The sequence below is a fragment of the Pleurodeles waltl genome, chromosome 12, assembly GCF_031143425.1.
Source record: "Pleurodeles waltl isolate 20211129_DDA chromosome 12, aPleWal1.hap1.20221129, whole genome shotgun sequence".
Lineage (NCBI taxonomy): Eukaryota > Metazoa > Chordata > Amphibia > Caudata > Salamandridae > Pleurodeles > Pleurodeles waltl.
Window position 1 is genome coordinate 681,994,006 of NC_090451.1, and position 21,220 is coordinate 682,015,225.

Consider the following 21,220-nt stretch of genomic DNA (forward strand, 5'->3'; position numbering starts at 1 on the left):
TAGGGAGAAGACTCGATTCAACACTCCTTGATCCAGCTCCCATTCCTGGATGGATGATAGAGACCTGCTCAGAGAGTCTGCTATGATGTCCTGCATGCCCGGGACATGTTCTGCTCGAAGGTTTATCTTCTGTCTGATACCATTCCCAAATGCGCTGAAATTCTCTCGATAAGAGCAGAGAACTGGTCCCTCCCTGTTTGTTGATATAATGCATTGTTGTAGTGTTGTCTGTCCGAATGAGTACTGAAGAGCCTCTTTTCTTTTTCGATGAAAAGCGAGAAGCTCTAATTGAACTGCCTTCAATTCCAGATAATTGATGTGAAAAGACCTCTGATGTGGCGTCCATTTGCCCGTGACTCGTAAGTGCTGGAGGAAGGCTCCCCAACCTTCGAGAGATGCGTTGGTAGTGATCACCCATGGAGCTGGTTGGAGGAGAAAAGAAAGTCCCCTCGACAATTGAGACTCCTGAGCCTACCAAGTCAGAGGTGATATCATGTGTTTCATATTTTCTGATGACATTGTCAAAAGACCCCTTGGACTGTGTCCACTGAAGGTCTAGCTGTTCCTGGAGGGGTCTCATTCTGAGACGACAGAATGGTACCAGTGGAATGCAGGAGGACATCATTCCCAATAGGGACTTGAAGAGGCAAACTGAAACATACTTTCTTTTTCGCAGGCGCCTTGCGAGGGATATGAGCTTTTTCCACCTCTCCTCTGTAGGACTTGCCTTGTTGGTGGAAGTGCCCAATATTGCCCCTAGAAATGTTCTCCTTCTTAAGGGCTGGAAGGCTGACTTGTTGCGGTTGACTCTTAGGCCGAGATTTGTGAACGGCTCCACGCAGGCACATGTGAACCTCAGTGCCTGAGATGTGGACCTGGCCTTGACCAGCCAATTGTCCAAATACGGCGGGAAGACTTGATGTTGTGCCTTCTGAGGAAGGCTGCGTCTGGAGCTAAACATTTGGTAAATATTCTCGGGCCGATTTCAGACCGAAAGGAAGCACTTTGAACTGGAAATGGTCTCTGGCTACTACAAATCTGAGATATTTCCTGTGGGAAGGATGTATAGGGATATGGAAATATGCGTCTGGCAAATCGAGGGTGGACATGTAATCTCCCGGTTTGAGAAGGGACAGGATATCTGTTAAGGTGATCATACGAAATGACTGTTTCTTGAGATAAGTATTGAGATCTCTGAGGTCTAGGACTGGGCGCCAACTCTTCCATTTCTTTCGAACCAGGAAGAACCGAGAGTAGAATCCCCTTCTTTTGTCTTGATGTGGAACTCTCTCTATAGCTCCCTTGAGGAGCATTGAGTCGACTTCCTGTTTGAGCAAATGTAAGTGCTTCACCCTTTGTGGGAGGGGGGGCCTTGCAGGAGGGCACTGCAGGAATTCTAAAGTATGGCCCAATTGAATCAGGTGTAAGACCCATTGGTCTGATGTTATCTTTTTCCAATTGCGACAGTAGTGGGAAATCCTTCCCCTTAGTTTTGTATCGAAGGAAAGGTTTGTAGCCAGAGTCACCAGAATGAAAATGTCACTTACCCAGTGTACATCTGTTCGTGGCATTAGTCGCTGCAGATTCACATGTTGAGCACAGTCCGCTGCCTGGTGTTGGGCTCGGAGTATTACAAGTTGTTTTTCTTCGAAGAAGTCTTTTTTGGTCACGGGACCGAAGGACTCCTCCCTCTTCGGCTCCATTGCGCATGGGCGTCGACTCCATCTTAGATTGTTTTCCCCGCAGAGGGTGAGGCTGGAGTTGTTTGCTATAAATAGTGCCCATGCAATGGAGTGAATACGTATGTACATAAAAAGTTTATAATAATTATTTACAAATGTACAAATGTTTAAGATTTAAGATTTACTTCTAAACGGCTACAGGCTTCCCGGGGAGGCGGGAGGGCACATGTGAATCTGCAGCGACTAATGCCACGAACAGATGTACACTGGGTAAGTGAAATTTTCAGTTCGATGGCATATGTTGCTGCAGATACACATGTTGAGCATAGACTATAAAGCAGTTACCTCCCCTAAAAGCGGTGGTTTAGCCTGTAGGAGTTGAAGTAGTTTGGAATAATGTTCTCAGTACAGCTTGGCCCACTGTAGCTTGTTGTGCATTTAGTACATCTACACAGTAGTGTTTAGTAAATGTATGAGGCGTCGACCAGGTTGCAGCCTTACATATTTCGCTCATAGGAATGTATCCTAGAAAGGCCATTGTAGCACCTTTCTTTCTGGTTGAGTGTGCCTTTGGTGTAATAGGCAATTCTCTCTTGGCTTTAAGATAGCATATTTGAATACATCTGACTATCCATCTAGCAATGCCTTGTTTAGAGATTGGATTTCCTATGTGTGGTTTTTGAAAAGCTATGAACAGTTGTTTTGTTTTCCTGATTAACTTTGTTCTGTCAATGTAGTACATTAGTGCTCTTTTGATGTCTAATGTATGTAGTGCCCTTTCAACCACGGAATCTGGCTGTGGGAAGAACACTGGTAATTCTACTGTTTAATTTAAATGGAATGGTGAGATTACTTTTGGTAGAAATTTTGGATTTGTTCTTAGAACTATTTTATTTTTGTGTATTTGAATAAATGGTTCTTGTATGGTAAATGCCTGTATTTCACTTACTCTTCTGAGGGATGTGATTGCAATGAGAAATGCGACTTTCCACGTTAAATATTGCATTTCACAGGAATGCATGGGTTCAAAAGGTGGACCCATGAGTCTTGTTAAGACGATGTTAAGGTTCCATGAAGGAACTGGTGGTGTTCTTGGTGGTATAATTCTTTTTAGTCCTTCCATGAATGCTTTAATAACTGGTATTCGAAATAGAGACGATGAATGAGTAGTTTGTAGGTAAGCAGATATTGCTGCGAGGTGTATTTTTACAGATGAAAAAGCGAGGGTTGCTTTTTGCAAATGTAGTAAGTATCCCACTATGTCCTTTGTAGAGGCATGCAATGGTTGGATTTGATTGGTATGGCAGTAGCAAACAAATCTTTTCCACTTAGATGCATAGCAGTGTCTAGTGGAAGCTTTTCTAGCTTGTTTTATGACCTCCATACATTCTTGTGTGAGGTCTAAGTGTCCGAATTCTAGGATTTCAGGAGCCAAATTGCTAGATTCAATGATGCTGGGTTTGGATGCCTGATCTGTTGTTTGTGTTGTGTTAACAGATCTGGTCTGTTGGGTAGTTTGACATGCGGTACTAGTGAAAGGTCTAGTAGAGTTGTATACCAAGGTTGTCTTGCCCATGTGGGTGCTATCAGTATGAGTTTGAGTTGGTTTTGACTCAATTTGTTTACTAGATATGGAAGGAGAGGGAGAGGGGGAAAAGCGTATGCAAATATCCCTGACCAACTCATCCATAGAGCATTGCCTTGTGATTCACGGTGTGGGTACCTGGATGCGAAGTTTTGGCATTTTGCGTTTTCTTTTGTTGCGAACAAATCTATCTGGGGTGTTCCCCAAATTTGAAAGTAATTGTTCAGAACTTGGGGGTGAATTTCCCATTCGTGGACTTGTTGGTGATCTCGCGAAAGGTTGTCTGCTAGTTGGTTTTGGATCCCTGGAATAAATTGTGCTATTAGGCGAATGTGGTTGTGAATCGCCCACTGCCATATTTTTTGTGTTAGGAGACACAATTGTGTTGAGTGTGTTCCTCCTTGTTTGTTTAAATAATACATTGTTGTCATGTTGTCTGTTTTGACAAGAATGTATTTGTGTGTTATTATGGGTTGAAAGGCTTTTAACGCTAGAAATACTGCTAACAGTTCTAGGTAATTTATATTAAATTTTGTTTGGTGTACGTCCCATTGTCCTTGAATGCTGTGGTGATTGAGGTGTGCTCCCCACCCTGTCATGGAAGCATCTGTTGTTATAACGTATTGAGGCACTGGGTCCTGAAATGTCCGCCCTTTGTTTAAATTGTTGCTGTTCCACCATAGAAGCGAGAGGTATGTTTGGCGGTCTACCAACACCAGATCTAGAAGTTGACCCTGTGCTTGTGACCATTGTGATGCTAGGCACTGTTGTAAGGGTCGCATGTGTAGTCTTGCGTTTGGGACAATGGCTATGCATGATGACATCATGCCTAGAAGTTTTAGCACAAATTTTGCTTGTATCTTTTGGTTTGGAAACATAGCACTTATTACCTTGTGGAATGCTTGAACTCTTTGTGGACTTGGAGTGGCAATTCCTTTTGATGTGTTGATGGTTGCCCCTAGATATTGTTGTGTCTGACACGGTTCGAGGTGTGACTTTGTATAGTTGATGGAGAAACCCAGTTTGTGAAGGGTTTGTATGACATATGTGGTGTTGTTTGTGCACTTTCTTACTGTGTTGGTCTTGATTAGCCAATCGTCTAGGTAAGGAAACACATGTATTTGTTGTCTCCTGATATGTGCTGCTACTACTGCTAGACATTTTGTGAATACTCTTGGTGCAGTTGTTATTCCGAATGGCAACACCTTGAATTGGTAATGTATTCCTTTGAATACGAACCTTAGGTACTTTCTGTGAGAAGGATGTATCGGTATATGAAAGTACGCATCTTTTAGGTCTAATGTGGTCATGTAATCTTGCTGTTTGAGCAGTGGAATGATGTCTTGTAGTGTGACCATGTGAAAGTGGTCCGATATGATGTAGGTATTTAGTGTCCTGAGATCTAATATTGGTCTTAATGTTTTGTCTTTTTTTGGAATTAGAAAGTACAGGGAGTAAACTCCTGTGTTTTTTTGTTGTACTGGTACTAATTCTATTGCATCCTTTTGCAGTAGTGCTTGAGCTTCTAGTCCTAAAAGTTCTAAATGTTGTAGTGACATTTTGCGTGTTTTTGGAGGGATGTTTGGTGGGAATTTGTGGAATTCTATGCAATAGCCATGTTGGATTATTGCTAGTACCCAATTGTCTGTTGTAATCTGCTGCCAAGATTGGTAGAATTGGCTTAGTCTTCCCCCCACTGGTGTTGAGTGAAGGGGTTGTGTGACTTGAAAGTCACTGTTTAGGTGGAGGTGTTTTTGGAGTTTGGAATTTTCCCCTACTCCTTGGGAATTGACCCCCTCTATATCCCCTGAAACCTCCCCTTTGGAATGAACCCTGATAGGGTGTGGTTCTTGTTTGTTGGCTGGTGGTGTCTGTGGGTTGGCCACGAAACCCCCCTCTAAATGGAGTTTTTCTAAAAGAGCCTCTGCTCTGCGGGGAGTAGAGTGCGCCCATGGCTTTGGCCGTGTCTGTGTCCTTTTTAAGTTTTTCAATGGCTGTGTCCACTTCAAGGCCAAAAAGTTGTTTTTTGTTGAAGGGCATATTAAGGACAGCCTGCTGGATTTCAGGTTTGAACCCTGAAGTGCGGAGCCATGCGTGTCTCCTTATGGTGACAGCAGTGTTGACTGTTCTTGCTGCAGTATCGGCTGCGTCCATTGAAGAGCGGATTTGATTGTTCGAGATCGTTTGTCCCTCTTCAACTATTTGCTGCGCCCTTTTTTGGTATTCCTGGGGAAGATGGTCTATGAGAAGTTGCATCTCATCCCAGTGTGCGCAGTCATATCGGGCTAGCAGCGCTTGAGAATTTGCGATGCGCCATTGGTTGGCTGCCTGTGATGCGACTCTTTTCCCTGCCGCATCAAATTTTCGGCTTTCTTTGTCCGGAGGTGGGGCGTCGCCAGATGTATGGGAATTTGCTCTTTTGCGAGCTGCCCCTACTACTACGGAGTCAGGTGGTAACTGCGAAGTAATAAACACTGGGTCTGTGGGTGGTGGTTTATATTTCTTATCCACCCTTGGGGTGATGGCTCTTGATTTTACGGGCTCTTCAAAAATTTGTTTTGCGTGCCGTAACATCCCTGGTAGCATTGGGAGACATTGATATTGGCTATGTGTAGCCGAGAGGGTGTTAAATAACAAATCATCCTCTATAGGATCGGAATGCAGTTGGACATTGTGGAATTCTGCTGCCCTAGCCACCAGTTGCGAGTATGAGGTACTGTCCTCTGGCGGTGACGGCTTTGTGGGGTATGAATCGGGATCATTGTCCGGCACTGGGGTGTCGTATAAGTCCCAAGCGTCTAGATCCTGATTATCTTGACTTATAGTAGTTTGGGCTGGTGAGTGCATTTGTGGCGGAGTTTGTGCCGGCGATGCCTGTTGTGGTGGAGAGGGCGGAGGCGTGACTTTTTTAACCACTTTGGCTTGTGGTTGTGCGTCATCCTTGAGAAATCCGATCCTTCTTTTTCTCATTATTGGGGGAAGGGTTGATATCTTCCCTGTGTCTTGTTGGATGTACAGTCTCTTTTGTGTGTAGTCTGATTCTACACTTTGGAGCTCTTGTCCAAATCTGTGCATCTGGCCACTTATTCCTTGTTCCTCTGTGTAGGAAGGAGGTGTGGAACTTTTCGGCGCAGAGAGAGAATCTTTTTTCGGCTTCGGTACCGACTGAATTTTTGTGGCTTTCAGCAGTGTGTCTCGGTGCCGATGTTTTTCGGTGCCGGCATCTTGTTTTTGCTTCTCGGAGCCGCTATCTCGGCTCCGAGGTTGCTCCATGGGGCGGTCCCTCGACCGGAGTCGGGTGTCTTCGCTATGGGCGTGCCCTTTTTCGGCGCCTTCGACGGGTCGCCGGTTTTATGGGTCGAGCCATGGCCTGTTGGCAGTGGCGTCCCCTGGGCTTTTGTTTTTTCGATGGTCTTTATTTTCGACGTCTTACTCACTGTTTGTTGTTGTTGTTCGACGTCGGAGTCTCCGGATTCTGAGTCCGGAACCGAGAATGTTTCCTCTTCGTCGTCGAAACGTTGTTTTGTCGGCGTGGACACCATTTGTAGACGCCTGGCTCTTCGGTCCCGGAGTGTTTATCTGGACCGGAAGGCTCGACAGGCCTCACAGGTATCCTCCTTGTGCTCGGGGGACAAGCACAAGTTACAGACCAAGTGCTGATCTGTATAAGGATACTTACTGTGACATTTTGGGCAGAAACGGAACGGGGTCCGTTCCATCGGCTTCGGCGTCACACGCGGTCGGGCCGACCAGGCCCCGATGGGGGATCGAAGCTACCCCAAAGTCTTCCGATGATCGGTGTCGATGTACCTAACTATCCCGATACCGAACAGAACAATACCAACGCTTTCTTCCGAGATTCTAACTAACTTTCCGAACCGAAACACGGAGCGAAAAGGAACACGTCCGAACCCGACAGCGGAAAAAAACAATCTAAGATGGAGTCGACGCCCATGCGCAATGGAGCCGAAGAGGGAGGAGTCCTTCGGTCCCGTGACCAAAAAAGACTTCTTCGAAGAAAAACAACTTGTAATACTCCGAGCCCAACACCAGGCAGCGGACTGTGCTCAACATGTGTATCTGCAGCAACATATGCCATCGAACAGTCATTTTCTGCGTCCTGTGTCCTTCGCTTGTCTTCCTGCTTTTCCTCTTTGCGATGCTCTCGAATATGCCGCTTGTGGAGGCAGTCTCTGCTGGTACTGGGAACGAAAGGACTGAGAAGCCGCGGAGACAGAGGGGTATCTATATTGATGGAATCCTCCTCTATAAGATGAATACCTCTGACCTCTAGCCCCCCCGAAAGGGCTGTCTTCTAAACTGCAGCGTGCCAACGGACCTGGCTGTGTCGGTGTCAGACTTTATGGACTGAAGTGAATCATCAATGTGCTTTCCGAATAGGGCTTCCCCATCAAAAGGTAGGTCCAGAATCTTGTTTTGAACCTCTGGCCTAAATGAAGTTGCACAGAGCCAACCCTGCCTTATTAAAACAGCCACCCTTGCCATCTGTCGAAAAGCCGTGGTAGCGATATCCATCGAACAGTCTATAAATTCTGCAGAAGACCTCTCACCCTCCTGCAAGACTTTCTTTGCCTCCATCTTTGATTCCTCTGGTAGCTGACCTAGGCAGGGAGCATGTCTGCCCATAATTGCCTGTCATATCTGCCTATTATAGCTAAAGAATTAGAGGCCCTTATCATAAGCAAAGACATCAAAGAGAAACGCTTCCCAATATTATCGAGCCTTCTACCCTCCTTGTCTGGTGGAGCAGATATTGGTGCTGAAGGGTTTCTGGACCTAAGTTGCGCACCCTGGGCAATGAGTGAGTCCGGTTCGGGGTGCACCGTGAGGCAGGCCGTAGAGTCTTCCGGTGCCTTATACTTCTTGTCAAGACGAGGCAAAACAGGAGTGACGGTCGCCGGGTTTATCATTACCTTGATGACTTCATCCCATATATAGTCCACTATTGGCATCGATTTTATACTTTTTTGGAAAGGTTCTTTAAAATCATAAAGGAAACAGTCCGTTTGATTCGTTGGCATGGGCAGCTCAAACCTATTTGCAGCTCTTTCCAACAAATTGAGAAAACCCCCGATGCCACCTGGAGGGGAATCTATCGGGACCGGGGAAGGTAAGGACGGGGTAGGAATCTGATAATCACCCCATTCTGTTATAGCATCTGGCAATTCTCCCTTCCTCTCTGTCATCCTCAGATGAAGATAGATCTTGTGTTGGAACTGAAATTGGCGTTTGTGGTGGTACATGTAATGGCGGGACCCCCGGATGAACCGGAGTGGGAGAGGCACAGAGGGTGGTATAGATGGCTGCTGCACTTCCGAGCCAGCTGGTGGAAATCGCCTCCTGTAGTCGTCCAACATCAACTGTAAGTCGGCTACGAGTGATCCCGGAAAAGAGACCATCTGTTCCTGATAAGTATACTGCTGTGGTTGCGAATTAAATGAGTGGGTATCATGCTGAATGTCCTCCTTTAGATCCCGGCACTTCACATGCAGTTCTGAAGGGCTATGCACAATCAAAAATGGGACCTCATCCTCAGAATCCTCTTCCTCTAAAAGATGTGTAGGTACCAATGCTGATACCCTATTTGGTGAAGTAATCAGTGGCGTGCGCAAATCAGATTTTTTTATGTATTTTAACCATTGTCAACAGTATCGTCCACGGAACCAGCACTGACGATGGAGAAAGTCTTGTCAATGAGGCAGCCGACGACGGTCTCACCGCCGGTTTCGTTGACGGAGAAGCGATGGGCACACTAATCGTTTATGAAGTGACTGCAAAACCCGTTGACGAGGACGTCGTCCAGATGATTATTATTGAAGTAGAAGCAGCCGTAGAGACAGTGGACGTTGTGGCAGTCACCAACGAGGCTGTATACACTCCTTTCGACGCTGCCGTCAACGATGCCGTCATAGTAGTTTTCCCAGATGGTCTTTTGAAGACATGTTTTACCACAGGAGGTGTTGTTGGAGGCTCAGAAGAACGAGTTACTTACCTTCGGTAACGACTTTTCTGGTGGATACATTAGCTACCTGTGGATTCCTCACCTCATGAATACTCCCATGGCGCCAGCATTCAACGGAAATCTTCTTACTAGTCTCTGCACGTCGACGAGGACGTCACTGTCGCCCACGCGACGCCGTCTGACGTCATACAGGCAATAAGAGGTCCTCGACGACGTGCAGACGTCAGTACCAATCATTTTTTACGTGCATGAGAACAACCAGGCAATGCAATGAAAGAGCAAGGCAACATCCATTATATTGTAAAAATACACCACATTGTATGAATAACTGTAAATCTTTTTATGTACATATATATATATATATAAAACTCTCTCTTTTAAAATATATACACACACCAAGTATATACATAAAGATAAAAACATATATACATATATATATATAAATATATTATATATACATCTATTGCACCCTCAAAGACCAAGAGGAGCGCACTCAAGGATTACTTGGCAAGACCATAAAGGCAACGGGGAGGCGGGTGGGACCGTGAGGAATCCACAGGTAGCTAATGTATCCACCAGAAAAGTCGTTACCGAAGGTAAGTAACTCGTTCTTCTGATGGATACAACTACCTGTGGATTCCTCACCTCATGAATAGAGTCCCAAAGCAGTACCACGCCCGGCGGTGGGTGCCTAAATGGTCAAACCAAGAAATCCTGCAGCACTGACCGTGCAAAATGGCCGTCCCTTCTAACCTCAGAATCTAAACAGTAATGTTTTGCAAAAGTGTGAAGGGACGACCAAGTTGCGGCCTTGCAGATGTCGACCACAGGAACACCTCTGGCTAAGGCCGAAGTGGCCGACTTAGCTCTGGTGGAATGAGCTCTAATGCCCTCAGGAGGATCCTTCTTTGCCAAAGAGTAACATATTTTAATGCAAAGAACAACCCACCTGGATAGTGTTCTCTTGTGGACTGCCTTTCCTCTCCTCTTGCCCACGTATCCAATAAACAGCTGATCCTCCAGCCTGAAATCCCTTGTTCTATCGATAAAGAAGCTCAACGCTCTCTTTGGGTCCAGACGGTGCAGTCTTTCTTCCTCTTTGGAAGGATGAGGCGGAGGATAGAACGTGGACAAAGTAATTGCCTGAGCCAAATGGAAGGGTGAAACAACCTTCGGGAGGAAAGCAGCCTTGGTCCTCAACACCACCTTATCCCCATAAAAAGTTGTATAAGGGGGTTTTACTGATAAGGCCTGCAACTCACTCACTCTCCTTGCTGATGTTATAGCTATCAGGAAGACTGTTTTTAAAACCAAATACCTCAAGGGGCAAGAATGCATAGGTTCAAAAGGGGACCCCATAAGGAAAGTCAGGACTAAGGACAAATCCCATTGCGGCATAACGAATGGCTTTGGAGGATATTGATTTAGAAGACCTTTCAAGAATCTGATAACAATAGGGGATTTAAATAAAGATGGTTGGTCTGGAAGACATATGAAGGCTGACAAGGCCGATAAATAACCTTTAATGGTAGCCACTGCACAACCTTTCTGCGCCAGAGATAGAGCAAAAGACAAAACGTCCGATAGATGAGCATGTAAAGGATCAATCTGCCTCTCTCCACACCACGCAACAAATTTAGACCACCTATTAGCGTAGATAGATTTAGTGGAGTGTCGCCTGGCCGCTAATATAACATCCACTACCTCAGGCGGGAGAGAGAAGGAACTCAGGTTGCCCCGTTCAATCTCCAGGCATGTAGGTGCAGACTCTGGAGGTTGGGGTGTAGAACCTGCCCCTGCGACTGTGAGAGGAGGTCTGCCCTGAAAGGGAGACGGAGCGGCGGGCACATTGAGAGTTGGAGAAGGTCGGAGTACCACACCCTCCTTGGCCAATCCGGAGCTATTAAGATTACTAGAGCCCGGTCTTGGCGAATCTTCCTCAATACTCGAGGAATCAAGGGTATGGGAGGAAACGCGTAAAGCAACTGGCCGCACCAGGTCATTTGAAACGCGTCCCCCAATGCTTCCTGCATCGGATACTGAAGGCTGCAGAACAACGGACAATGCGCGTTCTCTCGAGTGGCGAACAGATCTACCCGAGGAAACCCCCACTTCTGGAAGATTAAACGGACTTGATCTGGATGGAGACGCCACTCGTGGTCTGCCGAGAAGTGGCGACTGAGACTGTCCGCGTGCACGTTCAAAACTCCGGCCAGATGGTTTGCTATCAAGCAAATCCGATGGTCCTTTGCCCAGGACCATAGTCGAAGAGCTTCTCTGCAGAGAAGGTACGACCCCACTCCTCCCTGCTTGTTTATGTACCACATCGTGGTAGTATTGTCCGTTAGGACCTGTACCTACTGACCACGAAGGGAAGGGAGGAAGGCCTTGAGAGCCAGATGTACAGCCCGTAACTCTAACAGATTGATGTGAAAAATCTGTTCCTCTGGAGACCAAAGACCTTTGATCTCCAGATCCCCCAGATGAGCTCCCCACCCTAGAGTGGAAGCATCCGTTATGACTGTGGCCACTGGTGGCGACTGCTGGAACGGCTTTCCTTGTGAAAGATTGTTGCTTGCAATCCACCACTTCAAATCCACAGCAGCATCTCTGGAGATCTTGACAGTACCCTCTAGATCCCCTCTGTGTTGAGACCACTGCCTTCGGAGGCACCACTGAAGAGCCCTCATGTGCCAGCGAGCATGCGTGACCAACAGAATGCAGGAGGCAAAAAGACCGAGCAGACGAAGGACCTTGAGGACTGGAACTACCGCTCCATTTCGAAACATTGGAACCAAATCCTGAATATCTTGAATCCGCTGAGGCGGAGGAAAGGCCCGACCCAATGTTATATCCAGTACTGCCCCTATGAACAGGAGGCGCTGAGAGGGCTCTAGGTGAGATTTGGGCTCGTTCACCGAAAAGCCCAGGTCGAACAACAACTGGGTTGTTGACTGCAGATGACGCAACACAAGCTCCGGGGACTTGGCTTTGATCAACCAATCGTCCAAGTAAGGGAATACTGCTATCCCCTTCCTTCTGAGCTCTGCCGCAACCACCGACATCACCTTCGTGAAGACTCGAGGTGCTGAAGTAAGACCAAACGGAAGGACCGCAAACTGGTAGTGTTGCGATCCCACCACAAACCGGAGATACTTCCTGTGTGACTTGAGTATCGGGATATGAAAGTAAGCATCCTGCAAGTCGACAGACACCATCCAGTCTTCCATGTTCAACGCCAAAAGCACCTGTGCTAGGGTCAGCATCTTGAACTTTTCCTGCTTGAGGAACCAATTCAAGATCCTCAGGTCCAGAATTGGTCTCAAACGACCATCCTTCTTGGGAATCAGGAAATACCTTGAGTAAACTCCTTGACCCCTTTCCTGCTCCGGGACCAACTCCACCGCGCCCTTTAAAAGGAGGACTTCTACCTCCTGTTCTAGCAACAGGAGGTGTTCTTGTGAACAATACGAAGGGCGGGGCGGGATGAGGGGCGGAAACTCCCGAAAGGGAAGGGTGTAGCCTTTTCCCACAACACTGAGAACCCAAGTGTCCGACGTAACAGTCTCCCATTTGGTGAGAAAATGCTGTAATCTTCCCCCTACAGGAGAGGAGTGAGTGGGAAATGGTGGAAGCCTAAGGCTGCTTCCCCTGCTGCACCCCGCCAGAGGATGAGGAAGAGGCAGAGTGCTGCTGAGAGGCTCCCCTGGTGCGGACCCTACCCCTCCCCCTAAAAGATCTATAGGGATGGGAAGAGGCAGGTTGCTGATATCTTCCCCGAAAGGAAGAGGAGGAAGAGCCACGCCCAAATCCACGAAACCTCCTGAAGAATCTGGAAGAGGCCGTGGAAGAAGGAGCTTGGAGTCCCAACGACTTAGCCGTGGCCCTGCTCTCCTTAAAACGTTCCAAGGCCGAATCAGCCTTAGCCCCAAACAGTTTGTCCCCATCAAACGGGAGATCCAACAATGTGGACTGTACATCTGCCGAAAAGCCCGAGTTACGGAGCCAGGCCTGTCTCCTTTCCACCACAGATGTGCCCATTGCTCTGGCTACCGAGTCGGTGGTATCCAGTCCCGTCTGGATAATTTGGGTCGCAGCAGCCTGGGCATCAGAGACAAGATCCAAAAGACCCTGGGGAAGCTCTGTAAACGAAGAGGAGATGTCATCCATCAGAGCATGAATATACCTCCCCAGGATACAGGTTGCATTGGTGGCTTTTAATGCCAGACTGCAGGACGAAAAAATCTTCTTCGACTGCGCCTCTAGCTTTTTTGAATCTCTGTCCCCAGGCACCGTCGGAAAAGAACCAGGCGCTGACTTGGACGAACAGGAGGCCTGCACAACCAAGCTCTCCGGCGTAGGGTGCCTAGATAGGAAACCAGGATCAGTTGGAGCCGTCCGATACCTCCTGGCCACGGCTCTGTGAACTGCTGGGGAAGATGCCGGCCTCTTCCACACCTCTAAAACCGGATCCAGCAGAGCGTCATTAAAAGGTAACAGAGGCTCCGCCGCGGCTGAGGCCGGATACAACACCTCTGTCAAAAGGTTTTGTTTCGCCTCCACCACCGGCAAAGGCAGGTCCAAAAAACTAGCTGCCTTCCGTACCACTGTATGAAAGGAAGCAGCTTCCTCAGTATATTCCCCCGGGGACGAAAGGTCCCACTCAGGGGAAGTGTCCAGCCCACTGGCCGACTCCAGTCCACGCAGCCCATCACCCGAGTCCTCTAGCTCTCCTTCCTCTAGGGCTCGTTGGTACTCCTGCTCTTCTAGTACCCGTAGAGCACGCCTCCTTGAATGCAGTCGTTGCTCAATCCGCGGAGTCGACAATACCTCCGCCGAAGTCGGAGATCGGCGCCGATCTTCCGAAGCCACCGACGCCGCATCCGGCGCCACAGGTAACTTCGGCGCCGACTGAAGAGCAGTTGAAACGGATGGACCCACCGGAGTCACAGGCCGAAATCTCGACGTCGACGGGATGGAAATCCCTGGGGCCAATCCCTCCGAAGCCACCGGAGCGGCCACCGGCGCCGACACTGGCGCCGAGCCCACGTTCCCAAACGGGAGAAAGGGCATAAAGGGTGCCGGCCGAAGAGGCGCAGGATCACCCAAAGAAAAGGCCAAAGGCCCAGCCGGAGCACCCCCTGGAGCCATCTGTTGGAAGATGGCATACATCGCATTCAAGAATGCGGAACTATCGGCTCCAGGGGTGGGAAAAGCCAGATACTGGGGTGCCTGTCTCGGAGGCGACCCCGACGCCGGCCTCGGCGTCTGCGCCGGAGAAAACACTTGAGGCTCCAATACCTCAATCACCGACGCCTGTCCAGGCGAAGTTGGAGACGCCGGAGAGGGCAACGGCGTCGAAGGATGCGGCGTCACCGTGGGGCTGACCTCCCATGTCCTTCGGCGCCGATCCGGAGACCTGGAACGAGCCTCCCTTGAATGACGCCGAGATTCTCTACGGCGCCGGGAGTCTCGATGACGCCGATGTCTTGGAGAAGACTTCTTGTGATGCTTCTCCTTTGACTTGGCCATAAACAGCTTCGCCTCACGTTCTTTAAGGGCCTTCGGATTCATGTGCTGACATGAATCACAAGTCGAGACGTCGTGGTCGGAGCTCAAACACCAAAGGCAATCGGAATGAGGATCCGTCACCGACATCTTGCCTCCACACTCACGACAAGGCTTAAATCCAGACTTTCTCTGCGACATTATTTCCACAGAGAAAGAGTACGCAGCAAGATATACACTGTAACCGCAAGAGTAACAGTTGCTCCCTCGAAGATAACCGTTTCGAATGCACGGAAAAAAGGGAACTGACGTCTGCACGTCGTCGAGGACCTCTTATTGCCTGTATGACGTCAGACGGCGTCGCGTGGGCGACAGTGACGTCCTCGTCGACGTGCAGAGACTAGTAAGAAGATTTCCGTCGAATGCTGGCGCCATGGGAGTATTCATGAGGTGAGGAATCCACAGGTAGTTGTATCCATCAGAAAAGGCTCTTTTGCTGCATTCTGAGGAAGCAGAACGCTCCTTAGAGTCTCTTTTGGATGAAGCAGAACTCCTGTGTGGAGAACTGGAAGGGCTGTAAGCTTTAGAAGACACCTGTTGTGTCTTTTTGTGAGCTTTTTTAGGTGGATCCTCAGAATGCTGAGCCTGAGGAGATCTGCCTCTTTTTTGGTACATTCTTGATGAGGAGGAGGATTCCTCACTGTCAGAACCAGACACAGGGTTTGATCTGGATTTCAATTACTGCAGCCAAACCAGTAGCCTACCCTCCCTGTCCTTGCGGATTTTGTTAGAGAAAGTTCTGCATACCTTACAGTCTTTGGCTACCTGATCAGGATAGAGGCAACAAATGCAGTCCTTGTGTAGACCTTCAAAATTAGGTCTCTTTTTTCCACAGGTTTTGTAAGGAAATGCCTCCTCTGCATGATTACCCCCTAACGTTTTGCCTTTGCTGATGCCAAGTTATGATTGAAAGTGAGCTGGGACCCTGCTAACCAGGCCCCAGCACCAGTGCTCTTTCCCTAACCTGTACCTTTGTCTCCACAATTGGCACAACCCTGGCATTCAGGTAAGTCCCCTTGTAACTGGTACCCCTGGTACCAGGGGCCCTGATGCCAGGGAAGGCCTCTAAGGGCTGCAGCATGTCTTATGCCACCCTGGGGACTGCTCACTTAGCACATGCACACTGCCTCACAGTTTGTGTGTGCTGGTGGGGAGAAAATGACTAAGTCAACATGGTACTCCCCTCAGGGTGCCCTGCCAACCTCACACTGGCTGTGGCATAGGTAAGTCACCCCTCTAGCAGGCCTTAAAGCCCTAAGGAAGGTTCACTATACCACAGGTGAGGGCATATGTGCATGAGAACTATGCCCCTACAGTGTCTAAGCAAAACCTCAGACATTGTCAGGGTAGCCATAAGAGTATATGGTCTGGGAGTTTGTCAAACACGAACTCCACAGTTCCATAATGGCTACACTGAAATCTGGGAAGTTTGGCATCATACTTCTCAGCACAATAAATGCACACTGATGCCAGTGTGCAATTTATTGTAACATACACCCAGAGGGCATCTTAGACATGCCCCCTGAATACCAATCCGACTTCTAGTGTAGACTGACCAGTTTTTGCCAGCCTGCCACACACCAAACATGTTGCTGGCCACATGGGAAGAGTGTCTTTGTCGCTCTGTGGCCAGGAACAAAGCCTGTACCGGGTGGAGGTGCTTCACACCTCCCCCTGCAGGAACTGTAACACCTGGCGGTGAGCTTCAAAGTCTCGCCCCTTTTGTTACAGCGTCCCAGGGCATTCCAGCTAGTGGAGATGCCCGCCCCTCCGGCCACTGCCCCCACTTTTGGCAGCAAGGCTAGAGGAGATAATGAGAAAAACAAGGAGGAGTCACCCACCAGTCAGGACAGCCCCTAAGGTGGCCTGAGCTGAGGTGACCCCTGCCTTTAGAAATCCTCCATCTTGATTTTGGTGTATGCCCCCAATAGGAATAGGGATGTGCCCCCCTCCTCTCAGGGAGGAGGCACAAGGAGGGTGTAGCCACCCACAAGGACAGTAGCCATTGGCTACTGCCCCCCAGACCTAAACACACCCCTAAATTCAGTATTTAGGGGCACCCCAGATCCCAGGAAATCAGATTCCTGCAACCTGGAGAAACAAGAAGGACTGCTGACCTACAAGCCTGCAGAGAAGGAGGAAGACGACAACTGCTTTGGCCCCAGCCCTACCGGCCTGTCTCCAACTTCGAAAACTTGCAACCAGCGGCGCATCAGACAGGGACTAGCGACCTCTGAAGCCTCAGAGGACTGCCCTGGACTAAAGGACCAAGAAACTCCAGTGAACAGCAGCCCTGTTCAAAACCAGCTACTTCTTTGCAACAAAGAAGCAACTTTCCAAGACTGCACGTTTCCCGCCGGAAGCGTGAGACTTCACACTCTGCACCCGACGCTCCTGGCTCGAGATCCAGAGAACAAACACCTCAGGGAGGATTCCCTGGCGACTGCGAGCCCATGAGTAACCAGACGACCCCCCCTGACCCTCACAGCGACGCATGCAGAGAGAATCCAGAGGATCCCCCTGACGGCAACTGCCTGTAACAAGTGACCCGACGCCTGGAACCAACACTGCAGCCCCCAGGACCTAAAGGAACCGAACCTCAGCGCAGGAGTGACCCCCCAGGCGACCCTCTGCCTTGCCAAGGTAGTGGCTGTCCCGAGAAGCCCCCCCTGTGTCTGCCTGCACCGCTAGAGTGAACCCCGGGTCCCTCCATTGATTCCTACCTGAAACCCGACGCCTGCTTTGCACACTGCACCCGGACGCCCCTGTGCCGCTGAGGGTGTGTTTTGTGTGCCTACTTGTGTCCCCCCCAGTGCTCTACAAAACCCCCCTGGTTGCCCCCCCGAGGACGCAGGTACTTACCTGCTGGTAGACTAGAACCGGAGCACCCCTGTTCTCCATAGGCACCTAGGTGTTTTGGGCACCTCTTTGACCTCTGCACCTGACCGGCCCTGAGCTGCGGGTGTGGTAACTTTGGGGTTGCCTTGAACCCCCAACGGTGGGCTGCCTATGCCCCAGAACTGATACTTGTTAGTGTTTTACTTACCTCATAATCTAGCCTTTACTTACCTCCTCCAGGAACTGTTGATTTTTGCACTGTGTCCACTTTGAAAATAGCTTATTGCCATTTTTACAAAGGCTGTATATGATATTGCTTTTATTCAAAGTTCCTAAAGTATCTAAGTGAAGTACCTTACATTTAAAGTGTTTACTGTAAATTTTGAACCTGTGGTTCTTAAAATAAACTAAGAAAAGATATTATTCAATATAAAAACCTATTGGCCTGGAGTAAGTCTTTGAGTGTGTGTTCCTCATTTATTGCCTGTGTTTGTGTACAACAAATGTTTAACACTACTCTCTGATAAGCCTACTGCTCGACCACACTACCACAAAATAGAGCATTAGAATTATCTAATTTTGCCACGGTCTTACCTCTAAAGGGAACCCTTGGACTCTGTGCACACTATTTCTCACTTTGAAATAGTATATACAGAGCCAACTTCCTACAGGTTTTGCAGGCTCTAAAAAGGCTTTTCTTTTCCTTGTCTGACATGTCGAATTTTGATAAAATATAATTCCCTTAGGCCAGGGAAAAAGATGAAACCTTATTTGCAGAAGAAATATTCCTTCTTTTGAAGAAAAAACTGTAGAGACAGACTTCTCAGGATATTTGAATAGAGACTCCCTAGCATGACATGTGGTAGAAAATCTGAGGGAATGGAGCTTCTCACAGGAGGGTTCTAGAGGGAGGGGAAGCCTGATTGGCTGGGACTTGCTTTGGTCCCTTTTACTCATAGAGACAAGGATAGGCTACTAAAGTGGAAGCCTTTGGGCCTTTTTTATTGCAGTTGCTTCTATATTGCTATTTTGATGTACCAAGGGCTCCTATCCCAACGACGGGGAATGATTCAAGCATGTGAATCTATGAAAGTTCTAATACTGGAGTAATTGCAAATATGTTCTTGTCACAAAAACAGATTGTGATGCTAATTCATTAAAGCAGTGTTTGGTCCTAAAATGTTGTGGACAACTGTGTTCTTGGTGAACTAAAAGGCTTGACTGTCAACCTTAAAGCCATAGATGGCTGAAGTGAAATGATCTTCAATAACAGTCCGGAATGCAAGGTATCCAAAAGTTTTTATTTTTTAATTTTGACTCAGCTTTCTGACCCAAAGTAGATCTGTTGCTCTACAGCAGAAGTATAGGGTTTCATGGTGAACGTAGACTATTTCAGCTGAAGAAGCTCTAACAGGATTGTTGGAGCAGACTAATTTCACATGCTCTAGATTTTTCTTTTGGCAATCTAGAAAAACGCCTTATTGACTCCTTGCAATACATGGGCATATTCAAGGCAAACTGAAATAATTTCTTCACATCCCTTAGGGTTTGGATGGAAACGTCTTGTAGACCTAATTGTTTGGCACAATTGTAGTAATGCTAGCAGTAAATGCTTTTTACCTTGCAAGTCTCACATGCTCACAACATGACCCTTTTCTTAGAAGGTGTGTCAACCATTCAAACAAACGTACCAAGGCCCAGGGCTCACAGCCCCACCCCCTTCCCTCAACAGACAGGCCAATCACATCTTCTGAAACTAGGGGTGTGAGAGAAAGAGACTCCAAGGAAGAATCTAAACAAAGTATCTGGAAAACTCTGAAGAGAGGACCAGGGCACTGTAAATTCCACTCATGCATGTGAAGTAGCTAAGCACAGCTATGGAAGCTTCCAGGGGGAATGGAGCTCATAGCTTCATCACATCACTAGTCAGAATAAAGGCCACATAATAAGGAACAATTGCACTCATCATTCCCCTCCAAAGCCATGATGCAGAAAAGCTCATAGGAAGGGAGCATACAATGTTTTGCAAGTTCACACCAGCTTGAGTTTGCAAGTGAGAGTCTTTGTGAGTTTGAGGGAGGAAGTTTACATTTATATATGATTAACAAATGGAATTTTAATTTTGAAAACAGGGTATACATTTCAACAAAGCCTTATAATATGATGCACATGAGAATCTAAGAAGGTGAGTTAACAGGTGAGTGTATGGTACAAGCCCCAATAGATTAATTATGAATGGAAGATGCTAGTGTATCAGGATGCATATGCAGAAGTGTGCAAGCAAAACCAAAACTGGATCAAAGCAATGTTAAGAGCATCTGCCAAGAGATTTGTGAACAGACAGGACTTATAATACATGTGAGGAAACACACATGAAGTAGTAGGGAATAGGCAGTTTGCACTGTAGAGATTATAGACCAATAATTTTTGTACTTGTATTATGTGTAATCAGGCAAGACAACATGTGACATAGAGCAGCATGGATAACAATCAAAGTCCACTAGAGTATAAAAAGGACCTATTCAATTGGACCGAAAGTAGTAGAAAATGGGCACTGTTAAGCATCACCTACCAGTTTCTTTCGCTTCCTCGGTTTCCCCGATTTGTTTTCCTTCTGTTTTTTTGGTCCTCTTTTTCGTTTCTTGACAACTTCGGGCACTGGGCTCTCCACATCATCCTCATGTTCTGAAAACAAAGAATGTCGAAATGACTCTCTTTATCAGTATATGAGACAACTTTCAAAGAAAATGAACATTGGGAAGATTGTAGGTGTGCACAGGGCTGAAGAGATACATAATTATTAATAACATATTTTGGATGTCTTCTTGCTTCATTCGCACAGTCAAAATGAATAAGCCAATACAAACTATTAATAGAGAGGTCCAAACTTTCCGAAAACGCACCTTTCTCCTTTCACCTGCAACCACTGCATACTTCAGCTCAGAGGGTCTTGTTGACTCTGGTCATTCTGTGCATGCCACTAGTCCTTACTTGGTTTATCAGTGTAGTCTGGCTAACTGCAATTCTGAGACTCCTTGGCATGTGCATAAGAAAAGATATCTGCCATGAAAAAAAGCTACGTAGCACACATTCCTCGGACTGCAGCAAAAACAGGTTGCTGGTTGGAATGGTTCTTATGGCAACGCTTAACATTTATTCTAGACTGTAAAAAGGTATTACCTGCCTTCTCAAAAAGACAAATTGAACATGAGAAGCAAAACAGTAGTCTTCGCAAATACTCCATCAGTGTCTCAAAAAACAACCTTTTAAAATGCACAGTTTTTTTGCTAATGGTAACTCAAAGTAACTTTCTGCAGAAGTGAAAAAAAACGTACATTCCTTGGTGACCTGACTGTAGGAAAATGCCTCTCATGGCATGGTTACCCTCTAACTTTTTGCCTTTTGTTGATGTTAGTTATGATTGGAAGTGTGCTGGGAGTACCAGTGTTCTTCCCCTAAACTGTACCTTTGTTCCCACAATTGGCACAGCCCTTGCACACAGCCAAGTCCCTTGTAAGTGGTACCCCTAGTACCAAGAGCCCTGTGGCCAGGGAAGGTTTCTAA

At 47.5% G+C, this 21,220-nt stretch overlaps 1 protein-coding gene across 10 annotated transcripts in view; it reads right to left on the reverse strand.

Annotated features, from left to right (window-relative positions):
* CHD3 (chromodomain helicase DNA binding protein 3) overlaps positions 1-21,220 on the reverse strand; it is a 1,503,198-nt gene that overhangs the window by 1,409,543 nt on the left and 72,435 nt on the right. For all 10 annotated transcript variants that reach the window (XM_069218663.1, XM_069218665.1, XM_069218664.1 and 7 more), the window contains exon 2: positions 20,229-20,341. In XM_069218663.1, coding sequence (XP_069074764.1) covers positions 20,229-20,341 — 113 coding nt within the window. The remainder of the gene's footprint in view (positions 1-20,228; positions 20,342-21,220) is intronic.